We start from the raw sequence: 17,732 nt of genomic DNA on the forward strand, positions 1-17,732 counted from the left end.
AAGGTTATTTATTTATTTATTTATTTATTTGAATCCTTTTTGACTGAACAGAGCTAGTCACCCGGTGTTTGTTGTAGGCAGGAAGAATGTACTTGGGTACCTGCTTGGCTCACCTAACATCATGGTGTGAGTGGGGCTGATGCCCTATTTGAGCTGTACGGTCAAAAAGGCTGGGCAGAGGTTCATGTGAAGCTCAAGAGCAGAACATTCAACTTTATCTTCTTTGTTTTAAGAGCTCATCCAGAGGGTTTGGTTGCTGGAGCCCCTTAGAGGTGGAATCTCTACCCATGTAACGGGCTCTGCGTCCACAGACTGGGTAAGGCATGTGGGTAGACGAGATGTCTGAATGGGCTGCTGGGCTTCACAATCACCATTAAAGTCATAATCGCCTTAGGAGCCTTTAAAATAAGACTTTGGGCAGAGTTTTAATGTATTAGCTTCCCAAACAACCCACCAGCCCCCCTCAAATATCAGCTTCGAGATGGAGAAGACGAGTTGTTTTGACAGAGCCGCTTCGCTAATCTCCTGACTGATCCGCTTTTGTGGTGCGGCGCGTTTGACAGTGTTCAAACTCCTTTTTTTTCCCCTCATTCGGAAACTCATGGTTCTCAGGAAGGATGGCAGGCAGTAGCTGAAAGCATAACAACAGCTCAGCACAATCTCTATTGCTCGATGAAATGGTTTTACTGCCTGAGAAATGGAAAATGTAGAAGCCTAAAGCTATGTAACGCCAAGTGTCTCCTCAACGCTTATCTTCTTGACAGGGCTCTTGTAGGACTAGGCTTTCTCTTCGGCACTTCCAGAGCAGGTTTTTCAAAATGTGCTGAAGTGGAACATTTATGGACCATCTGAAGGAAAAAAAAATCTCCGAAGAGCCATAATATTACTTTGCTCCACTTCCCCGTGGCCATCTCTAAACCAGATTCCAGAAGAAACGTGGCTTGGCTCCAGCTCTCCGTGAAATGATTCAAAGGCACCACCACTCCCAGCTCGGCTGCTTTCAGGTCAGATCCCAGGGTCCCAGATCCCAGGGTCCTAGAGCACCCAAGCAGGATGCCCAGCCCCACATCCCGGCGGCTGCTGAAGCTCTCCAAGGAGGAGCCCCCCAGCCTCTTTGGGCAGCCTAAAATCCCACAGCTCTTGCGCTCGCTCTTGAACTGGAGTGATTTCACCGCTCAGGAGCGTGACCATTAACTCAAGGTGGTAAAAACCTATTTCTTGGGCATCATTAGCAAAAATGAAGAATCAATCTCTTAACTGTCGATAGCTGCCAGACTGCTGATAGCTTTTTATTGAGGGAAAACAGAGCTTTTCTTCCATATTAGAAAAATGTTTTTTAAAAGATGACTTTTGCCGTGGCTGCTGTCTCAGTTAGGCACTCAGCAGAGCGGAGGATGAATAGCTGCCTGATGATTATTTATGCAGTGCTGTATACTTGGGCAAGAAGACACGCTGCAAACTCCTCCTCCTCAGCTCAGCTTATTTACCCAACTTTTTCTCTGAACGTTTGACAGCCGGACTTGGTTTGGCTTAGCTGGGTAGCTGGGTTCTAACTTCTGCTTATTAAAATCCCATCAACCAAAACCATTCTGTGTAGTGGCAATACCCCACGCTGTAATTAAGCCTCCTCCCTGACAGGCTCTTATGACTTCATGCTTTTTCTCTTAAAAACATATATATTTTTGGTAATGCCACCATTTGGAGTGTATTTCTGTTCTTTTGGTCGTTTGGGTTAGATATTTCATCCAGATGGTGAGAACTGTAAAACATGCAGGGAGAACAAATTCCCTGAAGGCTTTGGGGAGGTTTGGTCTTCTGCTGGGGGGTTTGGGAGTGCTGCGTGTCTCTGTGTTGGGTGTTTGGATCCCATGGCTTCACAAGTGTTTGATGGAAGAAGCAGCTGTTCCTCGTACCAGAATGAGAACCTTCCAGTACGAAGATTCTTCTGCCTAGAAATAAAAAAAATCCTGCTTGGAAAACTTCAGGAGTACTCGTGGGTTTAGTAAACTTCTGTTTTTTGGTTCTGTTTGGCAACCGCGTGTATCGATGCCCTTTATTCAGCTCCTTCTGCAGGGGTCAGGTGCACTGGAAGGGCTGGCACGGCCCTGCTGCTGTCCCCTGCTATCCCACTTCTCCTCCTTCGGATGGGACCAGCTGAGAAGTTGTAGGATCCACAAAGAGGGCAAGAAGGGAGGTTTGTGGGCTTTGTGTTAAGGGAAGAAACCAGCTCAGTTGTCCCATCTTCCCCAGCCCCGTAGGTACCGTTGTGTCAGTGCTCTCCCGTCGGGATTTCTTCATCTCCCTGGTACGTTCTCCAGCACTTGGTGCTCCTCGTTAGGTGGGCTCTCATTACACTTGAGCGACCTTTTCAGCTTGCGTTCCTTACGGACCGGAGGGAGCAGGATGTGTTAAAAGGCCGCTGCTGCAAGCCGGTTTTGGTGCCGGTTTCCACCGGCAGCTGACGGGGCTGGCAGGATCCGGCCCTTCGCACGGAGCTCCGGTGGCTGGTGCGATCTGCGAGTGGGTAGGTGAAAATGACACACACAAGTGCACCGGGAGCCAATTTGCAGCAGAAGGTATAGACTGTAACATATCCAATTCTAAACAGGGCAGGCAATTCCCCCAACTGCCTCCTGGAGGGAATCTCCGCTGGAGTAAAAAGGTTTCATTTGATGGAGTGCACTCTCCTATAAAAACAGTGGCTGTCAAATATCAGCCTGATAAACGTGGGTGAAGAGCCACCGAGCTTAAAAGGGGACGTTTTCTCCAGCTCAGGAGCGTCGGTGCTGAGGTTTATCCTCAAAACCAAAAGGCTGTACCAACTGCGGGCATAATGATGTGGCTTTTGTCCTTTATCCTCAGGCTTCTTTCACTAATTTGTAGGATTGCATCTGTGTCCTCTGTGTGTGTGAGTCCCTTTCCCAACCTGTCCAACAGACCAGCACAGATTGGAAGAACAGATTGATGCTGGCATGTCAGCGGTGGTAAAAGTTAAGAGAAGCAGCACTCGGCGGCTATCAGATAAAGAGGGATTTAAATCATGCCTGGTTTATGACACAGCTGCTTTTCACTGTGTGGTGATCGCGCTTGGTGCTGCGGGAAGGAGCACAGTAAAGCCCTGGGAATGGTTGGCAAACATGGGGTGTGGGCAAAGGTGTTCTGGCACAGCAGTGCACCAGCTGAAGGTCTGCATCAGTGCTGGGGAGATTTTCTTACGAACTTCTGCTCGTTTCTTCTAGCTTTCTCCCCAGAATGCCCTATACTTTCGTTTTCATTGCTGAAATTCCCTGCAGTAGTGTAATGCTTGAGCTACACAGCTAGCAAGCCCAGCAAAACGTGTCCTTTCTGTTGTGCGCTGAGCCCGGAGGTCTCTTTCTGCCTTTGAAATTGGTGTTAGAAATAGCTGCCGAGCTGTTTCTGTGTCTGTGCTGCTGCTGCTCAGTATTTGGTGTGATACCAGGCTGGGTCCAGCTAGGATCAGAGCCCTGATTTGCCCTGTTTGTAGACTCATACCACTCTGCCCTAAAAACCGGTGTTAACCAGGAACTGGAATACAGTCTAAGAGATACGGCGATGAAGATTTGCTGCCCTCCTCCACCTCCCCTGTGTCCCTTTGGTCCTGGTCTCTGGCTGCGCCCCAGCTTTTCCCCTTGGTCCTGCCAGCAGAGAGAGGCAAAGAGCCACAGAATAGCGCCGTGCCAGCAGGAGCCTCGGAGGGTGCTTCGTGTGCGCGGAACGAGGGCTCACGAGTGCGAGCGGTGCTTTTTTCGTGCAAGGTCTGAGTTTGTTTCATGTCAGCACAGCACCGATAAGAGGTTTAAAAACTTGCGCAATTAACTAATGCAGCCCTCGTGCTGCTGCTCGCCTCGTGGAGATGACTTCATCTTTCATTGCCCCCCCAACAGAGGTGGCACCTATTGAATTTCTTGTTCTCTGAACTTTATCCGCAAACTGGTACAAATTTGTTCTGTGCCCAGAATATTGCAAGGGAAAGTGCGATGCCATGGCAGCGTGAGCTGATCTAAGGCAGCACTGCCATGTCTCTGCCTCCTCTCCTCCTGGCCATGTGTTCCCACCTCCTTGCTCGCTTGCACTGGCACAGCTGGTTCAGAGAGCTGATCTTAATAAAAACTAAAGCTCCCTTCCCCTCCTCCCAAAATGCTTCATTTGTCGAGTTGAGCAGCTCCCTATATTTTCTGTCTGCTCTGCATGAACCTCACTCAGTGCCTGTGTGCCTGAAACACGGAGGCACGGGGGGGGCTGCGGTGCCACTGCCACGCGTCAGCTCCAGCTGCTGGGGGTCAGGCAAGTCTGTGATGGAGGCAGGACATGTATCTGGGTTTCTTAAGACCAGAATTAAACATCCTGATCGTTTGCTACACATCCGTGGAGCTCTGAGACACCAAGACACCAGATATTTAGGTTTTGATCCATCCACACCTTCCTCTTTGTCTGCCATCAGATCGCAGGCTGGTTCAGGTGGGAAGGGACCTCAGGACATAGGTCCCTAGATCTGCTGCAGGAAACCTCCTTGTTCATTTGACTGTATGTTTATTTATACATATAGGTTAAGATGCATAAAAATCTATTTGTTAGAAATGAAGATAACAGCGAGACGGCAATATTACGTGGTTTTTTACCCTTTGCAACTCTGGTCTGAAAGCTTCAGCATAAGGGGGGTGTTCGGAGGGGGGAAAAAACCAACAGCAAACCACCCCAAACTGAATGATCTGTAGTGAGAGGAAAGATGCAGCTTTTTGAAATGGTCCCTTGGAGACAGACACTCGCTATTCTCCAGCCAGCCCCTTCCTGCGAGCGTTGGCGGAGCATGAACTGTGGTGTGTCAGTTGTGACTTCTCACTCCTCAGCCTTTCCAAATGCAGCTTTGGCAACTTGCTGTTTTGAAACTGTTTCATTTCTTCCCCATTAGTATCAGTGAAGTGAAAAGAGACTCACCGGCTTAATGGGCATATATTTATTACTGTGTTCTTCCTTCAATCATGTTAGCAGCGGGAAGAGCTGCTCACGCTGTCCCAGACACAGCAGAGAACAATGAATCTATCAGAGGCTAAACAGCACCCCTTTTGCAGAATAATAGCTTTTCTTAACAGTGTTGATGAAGAGCGAAGAGGTCCATTTGCAGTAAACTGTACTTTTTTTCCTCTGGTCTCTTGCAGGATACAATAAAGCGCAGATATATCGCTTGTCCTGCTGCTTCCTTGTCTCTGCGAGCGAGCAGCCTGCTCGGTGCTCCAAGGACAGAGCTTGGACCTTCTCTCTTCTGCAGCCTGAATGTTCTCTGTGGCCTGGTTTATGCTGGCTCAAACATTTAGGGCATCATTTCCAGATTATCCGAGGGCAGCAGGCACCTGGGGAGCTCGGGCAGAAGTGCTGGAGGTTAATGCCCATTAAATAAACTGTTGTAAATTCTACCCCTGATGTTCTTACTCAGTTACAAACTGGCTTTGCTTCATCTCATCATTTGAGGATTAGGAGAGTTTATCTCAATTCACATCTAGATTACAAATCAGATTAGATTTGCAAACTCCATATGGCTAAACTAAGCTGAAACAAATCTGATATCGAGCAACCTAGCTGCATTAGCAAGCCTGCTTTCCAAAGCTGTGCTTTAAACCATGTAATGGCATCCAAGTCCTTCCCCAACCCTGGTGTAAGCGATGCTTTTCTGTGAGTGCTGCTTCTTCTGTTTAAATCTTTCCAGTAGAATGCTGTAAGGATTAATTAGTTAATGTTTATCGAGTGCTGCAAAGCTGCAAAGTGTTATTTAAGTGCTATCTTTTTTTATCGGTGAGGACTTGATTCTGTTTCCACCTACACTGGGTTTGTATCTGTGTAAATCTGTGTATTTCATGGGAATTGCTCGCGGTTTCCGATCCGGTTCCCAACGCCTGCGGTGCAGGCAGGTGTCTCAGCCTCAACTCCTGCATTTTCTCAAAGGTTTTGTGGTTCTGCAGACGGGCAGCAGCTCCTGGCGTTGGGACGTAATGGTGCTTAGGATGGGGAAGGAGATTTCCATTGGCATCCAAGAAGGGCGGTAGCTTCTGGTGCCTCTTTTGTTGATTTATTTCAGTGCCAGGTGCAGGAAACGTGTAGATACACGTTGTGATTTACACCATGCATGTGTTATTTGAGCTTTGTCCCCTTAGAGCTAAAACCTTTCTAAGGTAAATACCGCCAGGAGCGGGGCTGAGGAGGGTCCTTTGGTAAGAGTTCCTCCTGAGGAGCAAGTGCAGGCAGTGTGTTATGTTATTCTGTTTTTCATGTTTATTACTAAAGCCAGACATCAGATTTCCATAAATATTAGTGGGTAGGGTTAAGCACATCACCAGGTTTGCAGACATTTCAGCCATGTCAAATGCAGAGCCAAAAGGTCTGGGATTCCACCGCCGTAAATCCGTACATTTACAGCCCCAGCTGAATGCTTGGGCTGGAGATGGTGCTGTGCGTTTGTCTCTGTGTAAAATATCACTTTTCAAGAAGTGGGAATGTGGGTTTTAGGACTGGAGCTGGAGAGAAGTGGGAGAAAGCCATGCAAAGCATGCGTGATTGCTCTCATGGGAAAGGGAGTAGGGGTGGGGAGCGGAGCAGAGCAGCACGCGTTTTAGCAGGAGGTGCTGCACTGAACTGCCTTGGGTTTGGCGCTGGTGTTTGAGTGTAGTGAAATACTGAAAATAAGTGTTTCCTCTTAACAGCAGAGAGGTTCTGGGGATGCATTCTGGAGCGGACTGACCACCATAAATGCTTTTAATAATTAGGAAGGCAGTAGAGAAAAATGTGGTGCTGGCAGCGAGGGTGATGTGTTGGAGAGTGCAGTGCAGCGGGCACTTGGGAGGTCCCCGTCTGTAACAAAAAAAAGTTAAGAAAACAAAAAAAACTGTCAGAAGCATATTGAAATACAAGCAAAATAATGTCAATGAGAACACTTCTAGTTTAGAATGGGCCTCCTGTTTAAGCAAACGGGGCTTCAGTGGTGGGGCCATGGGTGGCCGTTTCTCTCCAGCTGCACGTGCTACAGATGTGACTTTCTTCCCAAAAGCACTGCAAGAAGCAGTGGAAGTGGAAGCAGCAGAAGCAAATGGAAATGTCCCACAGCACCGCTGGCCAAAAGGCTTGTGCGACTTTACCAGTGTGTTTAACCTTGCAGGGAAGGTTAAGATGAGCGAACCCTGCTGACTTCATAGTGGAGCTGCTGGTGAGCGGTCCTGGTTCAGGCTGCTGGCCCTGCTGAAAGACTGGATCTGCTTGGTTACATCTGTGGGAGATCTGTTTGGAAAAGCTGTAGCGATTAATTCTGGGATTCCTAAATGTGCTAACCTAAAATCTCCAACTTTCATCAGGCTCCCGTTGGAATCCAAAAGGTGCCATATCTTTGCCAGCTGTGCTGATGTTGGTACGAGCTGCAGGTGCTTGGTGCTTCGGGGTGTTTTACATTTTGGGCCTACCTGAGCCAGAACTCATCGTGTAGGGTCCATCCTAAAGTCGGCGGAGGGAAGGAAGCCCTGCTGGAGTGCACTTGTGCAGCCAGGACTGCTCCTCTGCTGGGGGTGAGAGGAGCTGCCTGATTTCTGCCTGCTGACACAAAGGGCATCCAGAGGATGTGCTGCAGAAAATACTTAGGATGTTGTAGATGTCTGTTAGAGGGGATGAGTCTCACCCCTGGCGTCTTATTCTGACCATATATGACTACCAGTTAAGGGATGTAGAATGAAGTAAAATTTATTCAGTCACTACTACCAGTAACACGATGCCCAACCCATGTCTTTGCACTGAAGTATCCCTTAGTGAACTCTGCATGTACAGTAAGTTAGGCCTCTTGAACAATATTTTCTTTTTATTCCCCCTGGTTTCATGTCATTTAAACAATTGGGATTGGTGAAAATCACCTCTGGTTTTGGAGGCTGTCCCTCACATCAAAGCAGCTCGCTCTTGTTCTTCAGCTTTGCTGCATCACACGTTCCGGTCCCGACACCCAATATTTGGAATTCAGTGTGGGATAGATCATCCGAGCTTCGCTTTAATAAAACCTGCAGCTCCAGGAGTGTGAAACTTCTGGCACTTTGTGACGGGGTGCCAACTCCAGCCTGTTACCTCGTTAAAATGAGACCCTGTGGGTGCAGGCGGGGCCTGGCGGAGGGGTGCGAGCCCCCCTGCCGGAGCAAAACTGAACCAGCGGATCTGAGAGGGAGCTTTGCCTCTGACCGAGGGACAAAACGACCCTTTTCAGAGGAATTCTTCTACTTTGCCTTCACTAGGGAAATTCTGCAAGCTGCTGTGAGTGATGGTGCGGAGTGTAACGCAGGTAGGCCGCTTTGTTTTGCAGCGCTTAGGCCGCTGTGTTTTCCCTTGCACATAGGCCCGTCGAACATGGGGCTCCTCGTTAACTCTTTGAAAATAGCCGTGCCCTGTCATTAAAGTGTGATTAATCGGTAAGGGATTTTTTTTCTACATAGGGTTACTGCTGACATGGCATATCCAGAGCGTTTGCTGTAGGATTTCAGATCACTGGATGCCTACTGCCTCGCTGTGCAGCCGAAGGAGGGGAGAGTCGGAGCAGCTTCTGCGGGTTCCTGACACAAATCTCACAAGTCTGCCGCGTCTCACAGACTGCAGGGAGGCCTTTCTGGCAGCACAGCGGTGGTGTGAACCTGTCGGAGCTCTCCTGACCTCAGCCTGCGGGGCCCGAGCTCGCAGAGGAGCAGTTGGGCAGGGTCCAGCCTCGGGCGGAGGTGGCCGCTCCTTTTAGCGGGGCTGGAGCCTGCTGCAGTCGAGGGTGAACAGTTTGCAAACCCAGCTTTCCAACCTAAGTGAAACTTGTGCTGTAGAGAGGGGAAAAAAAATCCCGTCTTTGACTCCAGGACCGTGAAATTTCCCTGCTTTTGATAAGAAGATAGTTAATTTCTTAATAGCTGGTACCCTGTGTGCTGTTTTTGTAGTGGCAGGTGTTAGCTAATAGATTTGGGCTGGGTATAGTCTTTAAGTAAATACTTTTTTGAAAGCTATGTCTAAGCTGCGATTTTGCTGCTAAGTAAGGAATGCTAATGAACGTCCTGTCAACCAGAGACCACATCTATTCCCCAAGAGTTGTTCCCCTCTTTATTTCCTTACCGCAGCTTTGGATCTCTTTAGGTCATGGCAGTCTTTGATACCCTTCCTTCAACCCCATAAGCACAAAACATTTCTGTGTAACTGAGCTCAGTTCCAGAGTTCATGCCTTTTAAAGCTGTAGGCGGTGAACAAAGAGGTGTGAATCCCTTCCTTGAAAAATGATAGAAAAATCAGAACCCTGCGAAGGATGGATGGAAACCTCGTCCGTGAGTTCAGCATCCTAAAATGCTGGTGCTGGGAGCATTTTTGTGAAGGGTCCTGGAGTTCTTCACGGCCATAAAGGATGTCTCTGTGAAGGAGAGGCTGGTTTGTCCTGCTGGTAGCTTCCGCTGGCCACAGGCTGGAGCAACTTGTCCTTCGCTGCCTGCTCCAGCTCTCCTGCACCCTCGTCCTTGGGGTTTTTGGTGTAAATCCGTGTGTGAGCAGGTTTGTTTCTTGCTTCTGAATTAGAAAGATGGCAAAATCCCTGTGTAGCTTTGAGTCAGTAATATAGAGTAAGATGTAAAGGAGGAACATCTGCTAGAGGAGACCCACCCTGTGCAGGCTATATTTAGAGATGATGGACCCAATTCTGACATAAATTGAGCAGAAATCTGGAGCTGTTCCACGTGCTCTGGTGAAGATGCTGTGGATTCATGCTGGTGTAAATGAGATCAAAATCTGGCTGCTTCTCGAAGATGGCCGGAGAGAGCGTGAATGAAATCCCCAGCAAAACCAGAGCCTTGCTCTCAGAAACGAGCTCCCCAGCTGGCAAGACTCCTCTGAGTACTGGAGCCATTGAAAGATGCTGCAAGCAGAAAATGAATTAGAGGATAAAGAAGTGAAAATGAGCTGGCAGAATCTTTAGGTGACTCATCAGGTGCATCTTGTAAAGTCTCTTTCTGAGAAGTAATGAAATCACATGTTCTAACAATATTTGCACTGCAGCAGGAAAATGCATAAATATTGGGATCAATTAATGAAATTAGATAACTTGACCAAAAAAGCCATAGCGCTGGCTCAGAAACCATCCCTCTTCCTTTTTGCTGGTCTTGGTGCTTGCAGTCGGAGAGGAAAATCTCGTGGCTTGGTTTCACAGCTCAGATGCATGAGCCCTGAGCAGCCACAGGATGGCTGGGACACCCTGAGCGGGCACCTGCAGCGTGCTCGTCCCTTCAAAATCCTCAAGCTGGTGGGTGGCACGTGGGGAAAAGCCCTGGTCGATGCCTTGGCATGCGGCCTCCCACCCTTTGGATTTTGGGGTTAATGAAGGCAGATCCAGCTGTCTGCCTGCCAAGCACAAAGATTGCCTCGTTGTGTCTTTATCTGTAAAATGGGGAATAGCAATTTTCCTCAAAAAGGGACGTTTTCCCCAGGAAAGAGCCCCGGGGATGTGTGCATCAGCCCGTGACATTTAGATGCTCCAGTAACTCATCGCACGCGGTGGCGTTCGGCACGGAGTTCCAGCTCTGGAGCGAGAGCTGGATCTGGAGTGAAATCCTGGGGCTGCTGGTGTCAGTGGGTCAACTCGTGCTATGTAAAGCTGAATAATTACCTTACTCCAGCAGCATTTCCATGGCTTCTTATTTGGGGAAGGAGCGAGTCAATGCTTAGGTAAAGAGGAATGGCAGAGCTGTGCTTAATTTATGCCGAACAATAACAAAATCCAAGTGTGACTGCCCGCACTGCAGAATGAGCCCGCGGCGCTTGGGTAGGTAAGCTGGTGGGTAGTCAGACAAACATGAGCTCTCAGAGCGAAAAGAGCTATCACTATCTTTGGATTTATCAACAGCAAGAGCAGAAATCATCAGGTTAGCCTACCCTTGGTTTGGCACCCGTACAACTGTTGTTGGAATAATTTGTCTGCTTTCTGGCGTCCTCGATTCAAGAGGATGTTGACAAATTGGAAAGATGTAAAAGAGCCACGAGGGTGGTTAAGAGATTGGCAAATGTGCCTTGCCAAGGAAACAGCCAGTCTCCTGGCTCTGCTGTTTTATTTTTTTCTTTAAGCGAAGGTTACAGGGGGGATTTAGCAGCTCTGAGTACCTGCGTGAAGAACAAAAATAGACGGCTCTGAAGGCTGTCAGACAGAGGTGCGGCACAGGCTGGTGGCTGGGAGACAAAGCCAGACCTTAGCTGAAAAGGTAGAACAGTTTTTAATAGCAAAGGCAATTTAACTGTTGGGAGTCACGTTTTACTTGTCCATCTCTAGAAATGTATACATCGAAATGGGGATTTTTTTTTTCCAGATTGTCATTTGCATTTAAGCCGTGCAGAGTGTGCCAGGTGTCTTGGTAGTGGTCCCCTACTCACCAGCTGGATCTGCATCTCCTGTACAGCTTCTGTTGTTTCTCCTGTATTTCTTCTGTTATTTCTCGTAGATCTCTGCTGTCTGAGCCAGATTTGGGGTGTTTTGTTGCTGCTAACTTGCAATCAGTAAATAACAGTAGGCACCCGCGAGAGTTTTAAATGAGATTTTTTTCCCCTTTACGAGTATTTTTCTGCAAAAGATTTTCCCTTGTTAAAAACGAAAACTCGTGGTGGCTTGCTCTGAGTCCAGGGTTTGTGTGAAGAGATGCTTGATTTTATTTCCCTGCATTGCTTGCTCCACCTTTGTTCCCCGGCAAGCTCTGGTTTCCGCAGGAAGCTCCTTCAGGGGAAGGCTGGGCTAAATTTACCTTGGGATCTACGCACAGCAGAGTTTCAAAGATAATTCCTGATCTGTAAAGCCTGGGGTTGTTCTTTCTCATCCTTCAGTATACGAAAGAATAATGTCTCTGCCTGGTGTCTTGCCGGCCACGGCTCCGGAAGGAGCTGGGTCTGTGTAAAAGCTTTAAACACGAGCGTGAGGTCCGGGAGGATGCAGAAAATGAATGCAGCAGCTACACGAGGAATATTTGGGGGTTGGCGTGAACCTCGGGACGGGGAAAGCTCTCGCTGCTGCTTTTCTCAATGTCACTTTCTCTTTTGTTTTTCTAGCTGTGGGCCGCCCAAAAAATAAAGCAGGTAATGCGCTTTTTTGTATTTCCTTCCCGTTGCTGCTTTTTCCCTTTTTGCTGAGTGATGCTGTCCCCTCTCCGTCAGTGACTCTGCCAGTTGCTGTTTTGCCTTGCCACAGACATGTAAATGCAGCGAGCACTGTTTGCCACCCAAGAGTCTGATTTTTTTTATTTTTTTTTTGCTTTGTATTTATATATTTTGATGTCTTCATTTTCTCCTTCCCGTCTTGTCAAGAGATTTCTTGTCTCCAAGCCTTTCAAAAATAGTTTGGCAGCTCTTCGGTGAGGCTCGTGGCTGTGCGGCGCCTCCCTCCGCTGCGCTCCCGGATCACGGAGGGACGGAGGCTGTCGTCCCCTGCCTCTTAACGCAGCCTCCTTGTAAAATTTGTTTTTTTTTTAAAAAAAAAAAAAAGCATGTGGGCCAGGTGAGTTTTGTTGTTGCTCATCGGCAGACCAGAATTAGGGTTTCCGTGGAGGCTGGGCTGCCCACGGCACACGAGGATTTTGTTTGGGTGACCCTCACAGTGCCAGCCACGCCGGCAGGCTTTGCTCCAAGCTCAGACACATTCTGAAGCAACGCTTCTGTATTTCAAACCAAATTATTTCCTTATCAATTTGTAGTTTATGATAAATTACTTAAGGAGACGGGATGGCAGCAGCAGGAGGAGGTTTTGGGACAGGGGGTGCCTCTGGCAGAGCCACGGGCACGGTGAGGCCGGTGGCGTCCTCGGCAGCTCACCTGTGGTTTCTGTGCCTTCACCGTGGCTGTTTGCTGACTGTTTTGCAGGCCATCATCCACCCCGACACAAACGAGACCATCTTCATGCCTTTCAGAATGTCAGGTAGAGTATAGCCCAACCAGGCACTCATTAATTTCACTGGGACTTGGTACAAAATGCTATCGTTTTTCCCTCTGGTTTTGCAGTGCATCTTGTATGTATTTAGGCTAGGACCAGAAAATAACTCAAATGCCTCAATCCCTTAGAAATCAAGGTGAGTTAGGATCCTAAATACCTACGTGAGATCTAGTGCTCAGAGTTTTCCTCTCCTTACCGGGTTGATGTCCTTTCTGGCATCCATCGCTGTAGCGGTCATTTTAGCTTTGTGGTAAACGCTGAAGCTTGCTGCCCAGCCAGTAGCGTGGTCTTTTACCCTCCAGGATCGAGCAGGATGAGCCCTGTTTCTCCACGTGCACACCAGAACGGAGCACTTCAGTTGGAAGGGACCCACAAATACCTTTGAGACCAACTGCCTGGCCGCTGCAGGGCTGCCCAAAAGTTAAAGCATATTTATGGGGGCAGCATCCAAATGCCTCAAACACCAACAGGCATTGGGCACAACCACCCCTCTAGGAAGCCTGTGCCCGTGTCTGACCACCCTCATGGTTAAGTCATTTTTCCTAAGACCCAGTCTGATCTTCCCCTGGTGCAGCTTCTATTTTTAAAAATAAACACTAAAAAATAAACGTACGTAATAGCTGTAGCAGCGGGAAGCCTGGGAAGGATCGGCTGTGTTTGTTCCTGGCTTAGGCGGCTGCTTAATCATTAAATCCTCACCTCCTTCCCATTTTGGGGTGTCCCTCTGCTGCGCACAGACCCGCAGCTACCTCTGCTGTGCGCTGGGTCACTGCTCGCCGGAGGGTGCGAGTGCACCTTGGTCCTTTCTGGTCCTTTCCCAAAGGGACGGACAACATCCTCCTTAATAGCACCTGCTCCATATTTCCATGGGGACAAATATTGGGGCCGATGGGTTTTGTTCTCCTGTTCTTTGAGGAAGGTTGAGATGGAGGTGACGTGCAGGGAAGGAAAGCCAGGACCTGTGCTGCCTTGTTCTGTACTTTTGGAAAAATCTTTCATCCTCTCGGGTCATTGCCCTTCCTGACTTAAGTTGGACCCGTGAGGCGTAATTCAGTAATGCTGGTGAAATCCTGAGACCTTCTGGTGGAAGTCATTGAGATAAATTATAATTAGCACAAAAATCGGCAGTCCTAACAGGGGAAAAACGTGAAACATTTGATTTTTGTGGTGCTCAACAAGATCTGGGGTAAAGCCTTCTCCATGACAAAGAGCTTTAACTTATACCTATGATTAAAATTGCCCAGATCTCCTCCACTCCTGAGCGTGTAAATGTGCTTTCTTCAGGGTGCTTATACCCTGTTCCTTTTTCAAGTGACCCAGAAATAAATGAGCTCCCCTGCTGGGAAGTTGTTATCAGAGAGGTAGGAGAGGGAGGATGGTGGCACGGTCCTGCTCCATAACGTACGTTGTCCCCTCTGAAGTGCTCACAGCACGTACTGGCACACACTGGGTTCGCTGGAGTAAGTTTTAGGGTCTAGATGAGGCTTTATAAGTTTCAGGGAAACTCGTAGACCCCGACCCAAGAAAAAAAGAGGGTGGGAAGGAGATTTAGAAAGCACCTGGAGTCTGCTCTTGTTGATGCTCGCTGCTGACATCTCCGTGCCCGTGGTGGCGCGGGCTGGTAGACGCGAGAGCAGGCTGCCGTGCCAGGTGTGACTTGTACCCTAAAATGGTAGCGCTGTTAGATTTCTTAGGTGTGATGTTTTTCCAGCCCCAAACGACCTATTAAAATGCATGCCTCTCTCTCTCTCTTTTTTTTTTAATAGGTTACATTCCCTTCGGAACGCCCATTGTAAGTACTGCAGCATCCCTCCCCGCTTTGTTTGCGAGTAACAGGAAATGCATTTTTTAGCACCCGCACACGATTCTCCGAACTCCGCCGTGCTGCCTCGCCGCAGATTCACGCGGGGCTCACACCTTTCCCCTCACATGCTCGCGAGGGCTCGGTGGTGCAAAACGTGCCCTGTGGCCGCAGCGTGGCGTGCTCAGGGCTCCTTGTCTACCTCCCACCGCTCCCGCTGGTCTCTGCAACGTCTCCAGCTCCGTGTTTCCCTTTTGGAAAGGGAAGACCAGGATGAGCTCATTGCCTGCAACTTCTGCAACTCGTAGATTCATCTTTGGAGGCGTATTTTTTTTTTCCTTTTTTTTTTCCCCCCATTATTATTTGCATGGTTTGCAAGTCGCTTCCCGGCCGTGAGAAACGCGGGGAGCTGCAGCGCGGTGAGGCCAGCGCCGTGTCTCCTCGTCTCAATTAATTAAAGCTGCGAGTGCTTTACGTGGGGTTACTGCTGAGGGCGTTTGTGGTTGGTACTTGTTATTGTGAAATTTGCAAGCGTTTGGGTGCTCTTGACAGCCAGAACGGAGATAATCCCGTGCTCCTCCTGTTGAAACCCCAGCTCATCTTCAGAGCCGTAGCTATTAATTAACCTCCTTTTGTGAATAGGCCAGCTGGGGCGAAGAGTTTTGCCCCAAACCACCCAAGTTGATGCCAGAAGGCTGAGTGAATGAAGCCTGCTCTGGGCAGCCTCCAGCTCTTCTCCCAGCCTTTGAGGTCAAGTGCATTAAAACAGTCCAAGGAGCAAAATCTGCTAAATTTCATCTTCCTAAACCTTGGGGACGGTGGCACGAAGCTCGCTGAAAGGTACCGATCCCTTCCCGACCGGTGCTAGCAGGGTGGCTGGAAGCTGGAGGCAGAGCCCAGCCCTGCTGGTACTATTTGTTGTCGTGTGTAACGTCGTGGCGGTAACTTTGTAGGGGGCATTTTAAAAGAAAAGGTTAAACAAAAACGAGTTAACGATCAAATTGACAATGAAATCGGCCCAAATCCAGAGCTGTCAGAGGAGCCGAGAGCTGTCAGATGAGCCCAATTTCGCTAGCTGTAAAGGATAAACTGGAACCTCTTGTCATTTAAAAAAAAAAAAAAAAAAGGAAAAAAAGAAAACCAAACGTTTCAAATGTTAAAATTAAAATGTAACATTTATGCCAATCGATCTGTGAAATTTAGTGACAAAATTGGCAGCCTGCTCTAGCATAAAAACAGTTTGAGTCTTGCATTTAGCATAGGGGGATGGGATTTCCTCAAGAGAGGCTCGGTGTGCCTGCGGCGAGCTCTCGCGTGGGATCTGCGCCGGTGAAGCCGTGGCGGCGTGCCGCTGCTCCGGGGCTGCCTGTCCCGGTGTGTTGGGGTCACCTAACCACCCCAAACCAGAACGGGATCAGTTTATGCATTACCAGGTTTGCTGCCCACCAGTCAATACGCAGCGCGGCCTCTATCCGTGGGGGTTTGTCCCCCCCACCCTATAGCTAATGCAAAATAATTCAGTGCGGTTCAGCTCATTGTGGAAGAGATTAAGGTCTGGCCAAGAATAATCGCTTCTCTTCTGGCTTAAGCAGCCTCTCCCCTGACACCACCAAAGCCTGTGGCTGTGTGTTCTCTGCCTGTATCGGTCCCCTGGGCAGAGTGACCCGGCTCAGAGAGCTGCCATCGTTGGCTTTTTTATGGTCTCCATCCCTTCGTGGCCGTCTTTGTGGCTCAGCCCCCGAAGGGCTGCGGAGGCACGGTGGGACTGGAGCGAGCAGCAGGACGGGGTACGTATAAGGACCACTTTGTCTCTGCCTGCCTGGATTTCAGCCCACGAGGCACAAAACCAAGCTGCTAGCGTTATTTGCCTTTGCTACAGGGGTGCGACGTGCCAGCGGTCACGGCGGGGCAGCTGTTGGGCACCCTTTTACTCTCCCTGTGTTTCCCCCCGCCTTGGTTGGGGTTCCCAGCCCAGGAGGAGGCATTCACCCAAGGAAGAGGCTCTTCTGCACTTAGGAAACCCAGCCCGGGACCCTTGGGGCACATCGTTTTCCCCAGCCATTTAAAACCAGAGCAGAACACTTCATTTTTCCTCTTTTTTTTCCCCCTTTTCGAAGTGCCAGCACAGCCGGCCCCTTGGCCAGGTTCGCGTTTTTTGGCTGCTCTCTGACAGCTCCCGGCCCAGCACCCGGCTGCAGCGCCTGCGGTTCCAAACAACCCCGGCGACAAAGGGCCCGAAGGAATTTGCAGCCCCGCTCCTTTGTCCTCTGAGAGGCAGACGGGAGGCTCGGGAGGCCTCGCTGCCACTTGGAAACGCTTGGAGAAGTCCCACCTGTCCATCGCAGGCGCCTGACGAGGAGGCAGGGCACGGGGCTTGCTTTTGGGAGCCCGTAACCAAACGTGCAAAGAGCCAGCAGACATCCAGGAAGTGTCTGCAGCCCTGGCTTTGCAGCCACAGAGGGCTGTTCACACCTGATAGGCAATTAAATTTTGTAGTCAGTACTTTTCTGGTGTTTAGAACCTTTTTTATTTTTTTTTTCCCCGTATATTTTGTTTTCCTTCTTAGTTATTTTTTCCCCTGACAGTAATTAAAAGTGAAACTGTACATTTCTTGACAGACTCTTGCACATATGGAGAGTTTGCATTTAAACGTGCCTCTTTCAGTCATACAGATTTTGGGTGCTCTTTTTTATTTATTTATTTTCCCTTCCCTTCTCTTCCTCTCGCGCCGAGCTCCGGCTGACAATGCGGGAGCCGCTTGCTGCCTTCCCTCTCCTCCAAAGCCTCGTTAGCCCGATGGCTTTTGGGGTGAGCATCGGTCCCGGGGACGAGGAGGTTCAGCGCCTGTTGAATTCGCTCGGCTCCGACCGGCGGCTCCGTAATTAAGGACAAGATCCCCAGATTGAATGGGAGCAGCAAATTAGTGGGAACTCGCACGGCTTGGCCTTCAGCCAGCGCACCAAGTAGCTG

At 49.2% G+C, this 17,732-nt stretch overlaps 1 protein-coding gene across 4 annotated transcripts in view; it reads left to right on the forward strand.

The window, feature by feature from the left end:
- The window catches only part of SFXN5 (sideroflexin 5), a 95,540-nt gene that overhangs the window by 23,488 nt on the left and 54,320 nt on the right, over positions 1-17,732 (forward strand). For all 4 annotated transcript variants that reach the window (XM_083834144.1, XM_083834145.1, XM_083834147.1 and 1 more), the window contains exons 4-6: positions 12,085-12,111; positions 12,892-12,946; positions 14,728-14,753. In XM_083834144.1, coding sequence (XP_083690270.1) covers positions 12,085-12,111; positions 12,892-12,946; positions 14,728-14,753 — 108 coding nt within the window. The remainder of the gene's footprint in view (positions 1-12,084; positions 12,112-12,891; positions 12,947-14,727; positions 14,754-17,732) is intronic.

This window comes from Anser anser (genome assembly GCF_964211835.1).
Source record: "Anser anser genome assembly, chromosome: 4".
Taxonomy (NCBI): domain Eukaryota; kingdom Metazoa; phylum Chordata; class Aves; order Anseriformes; family Anatidae; genus Anser; species Anser anser.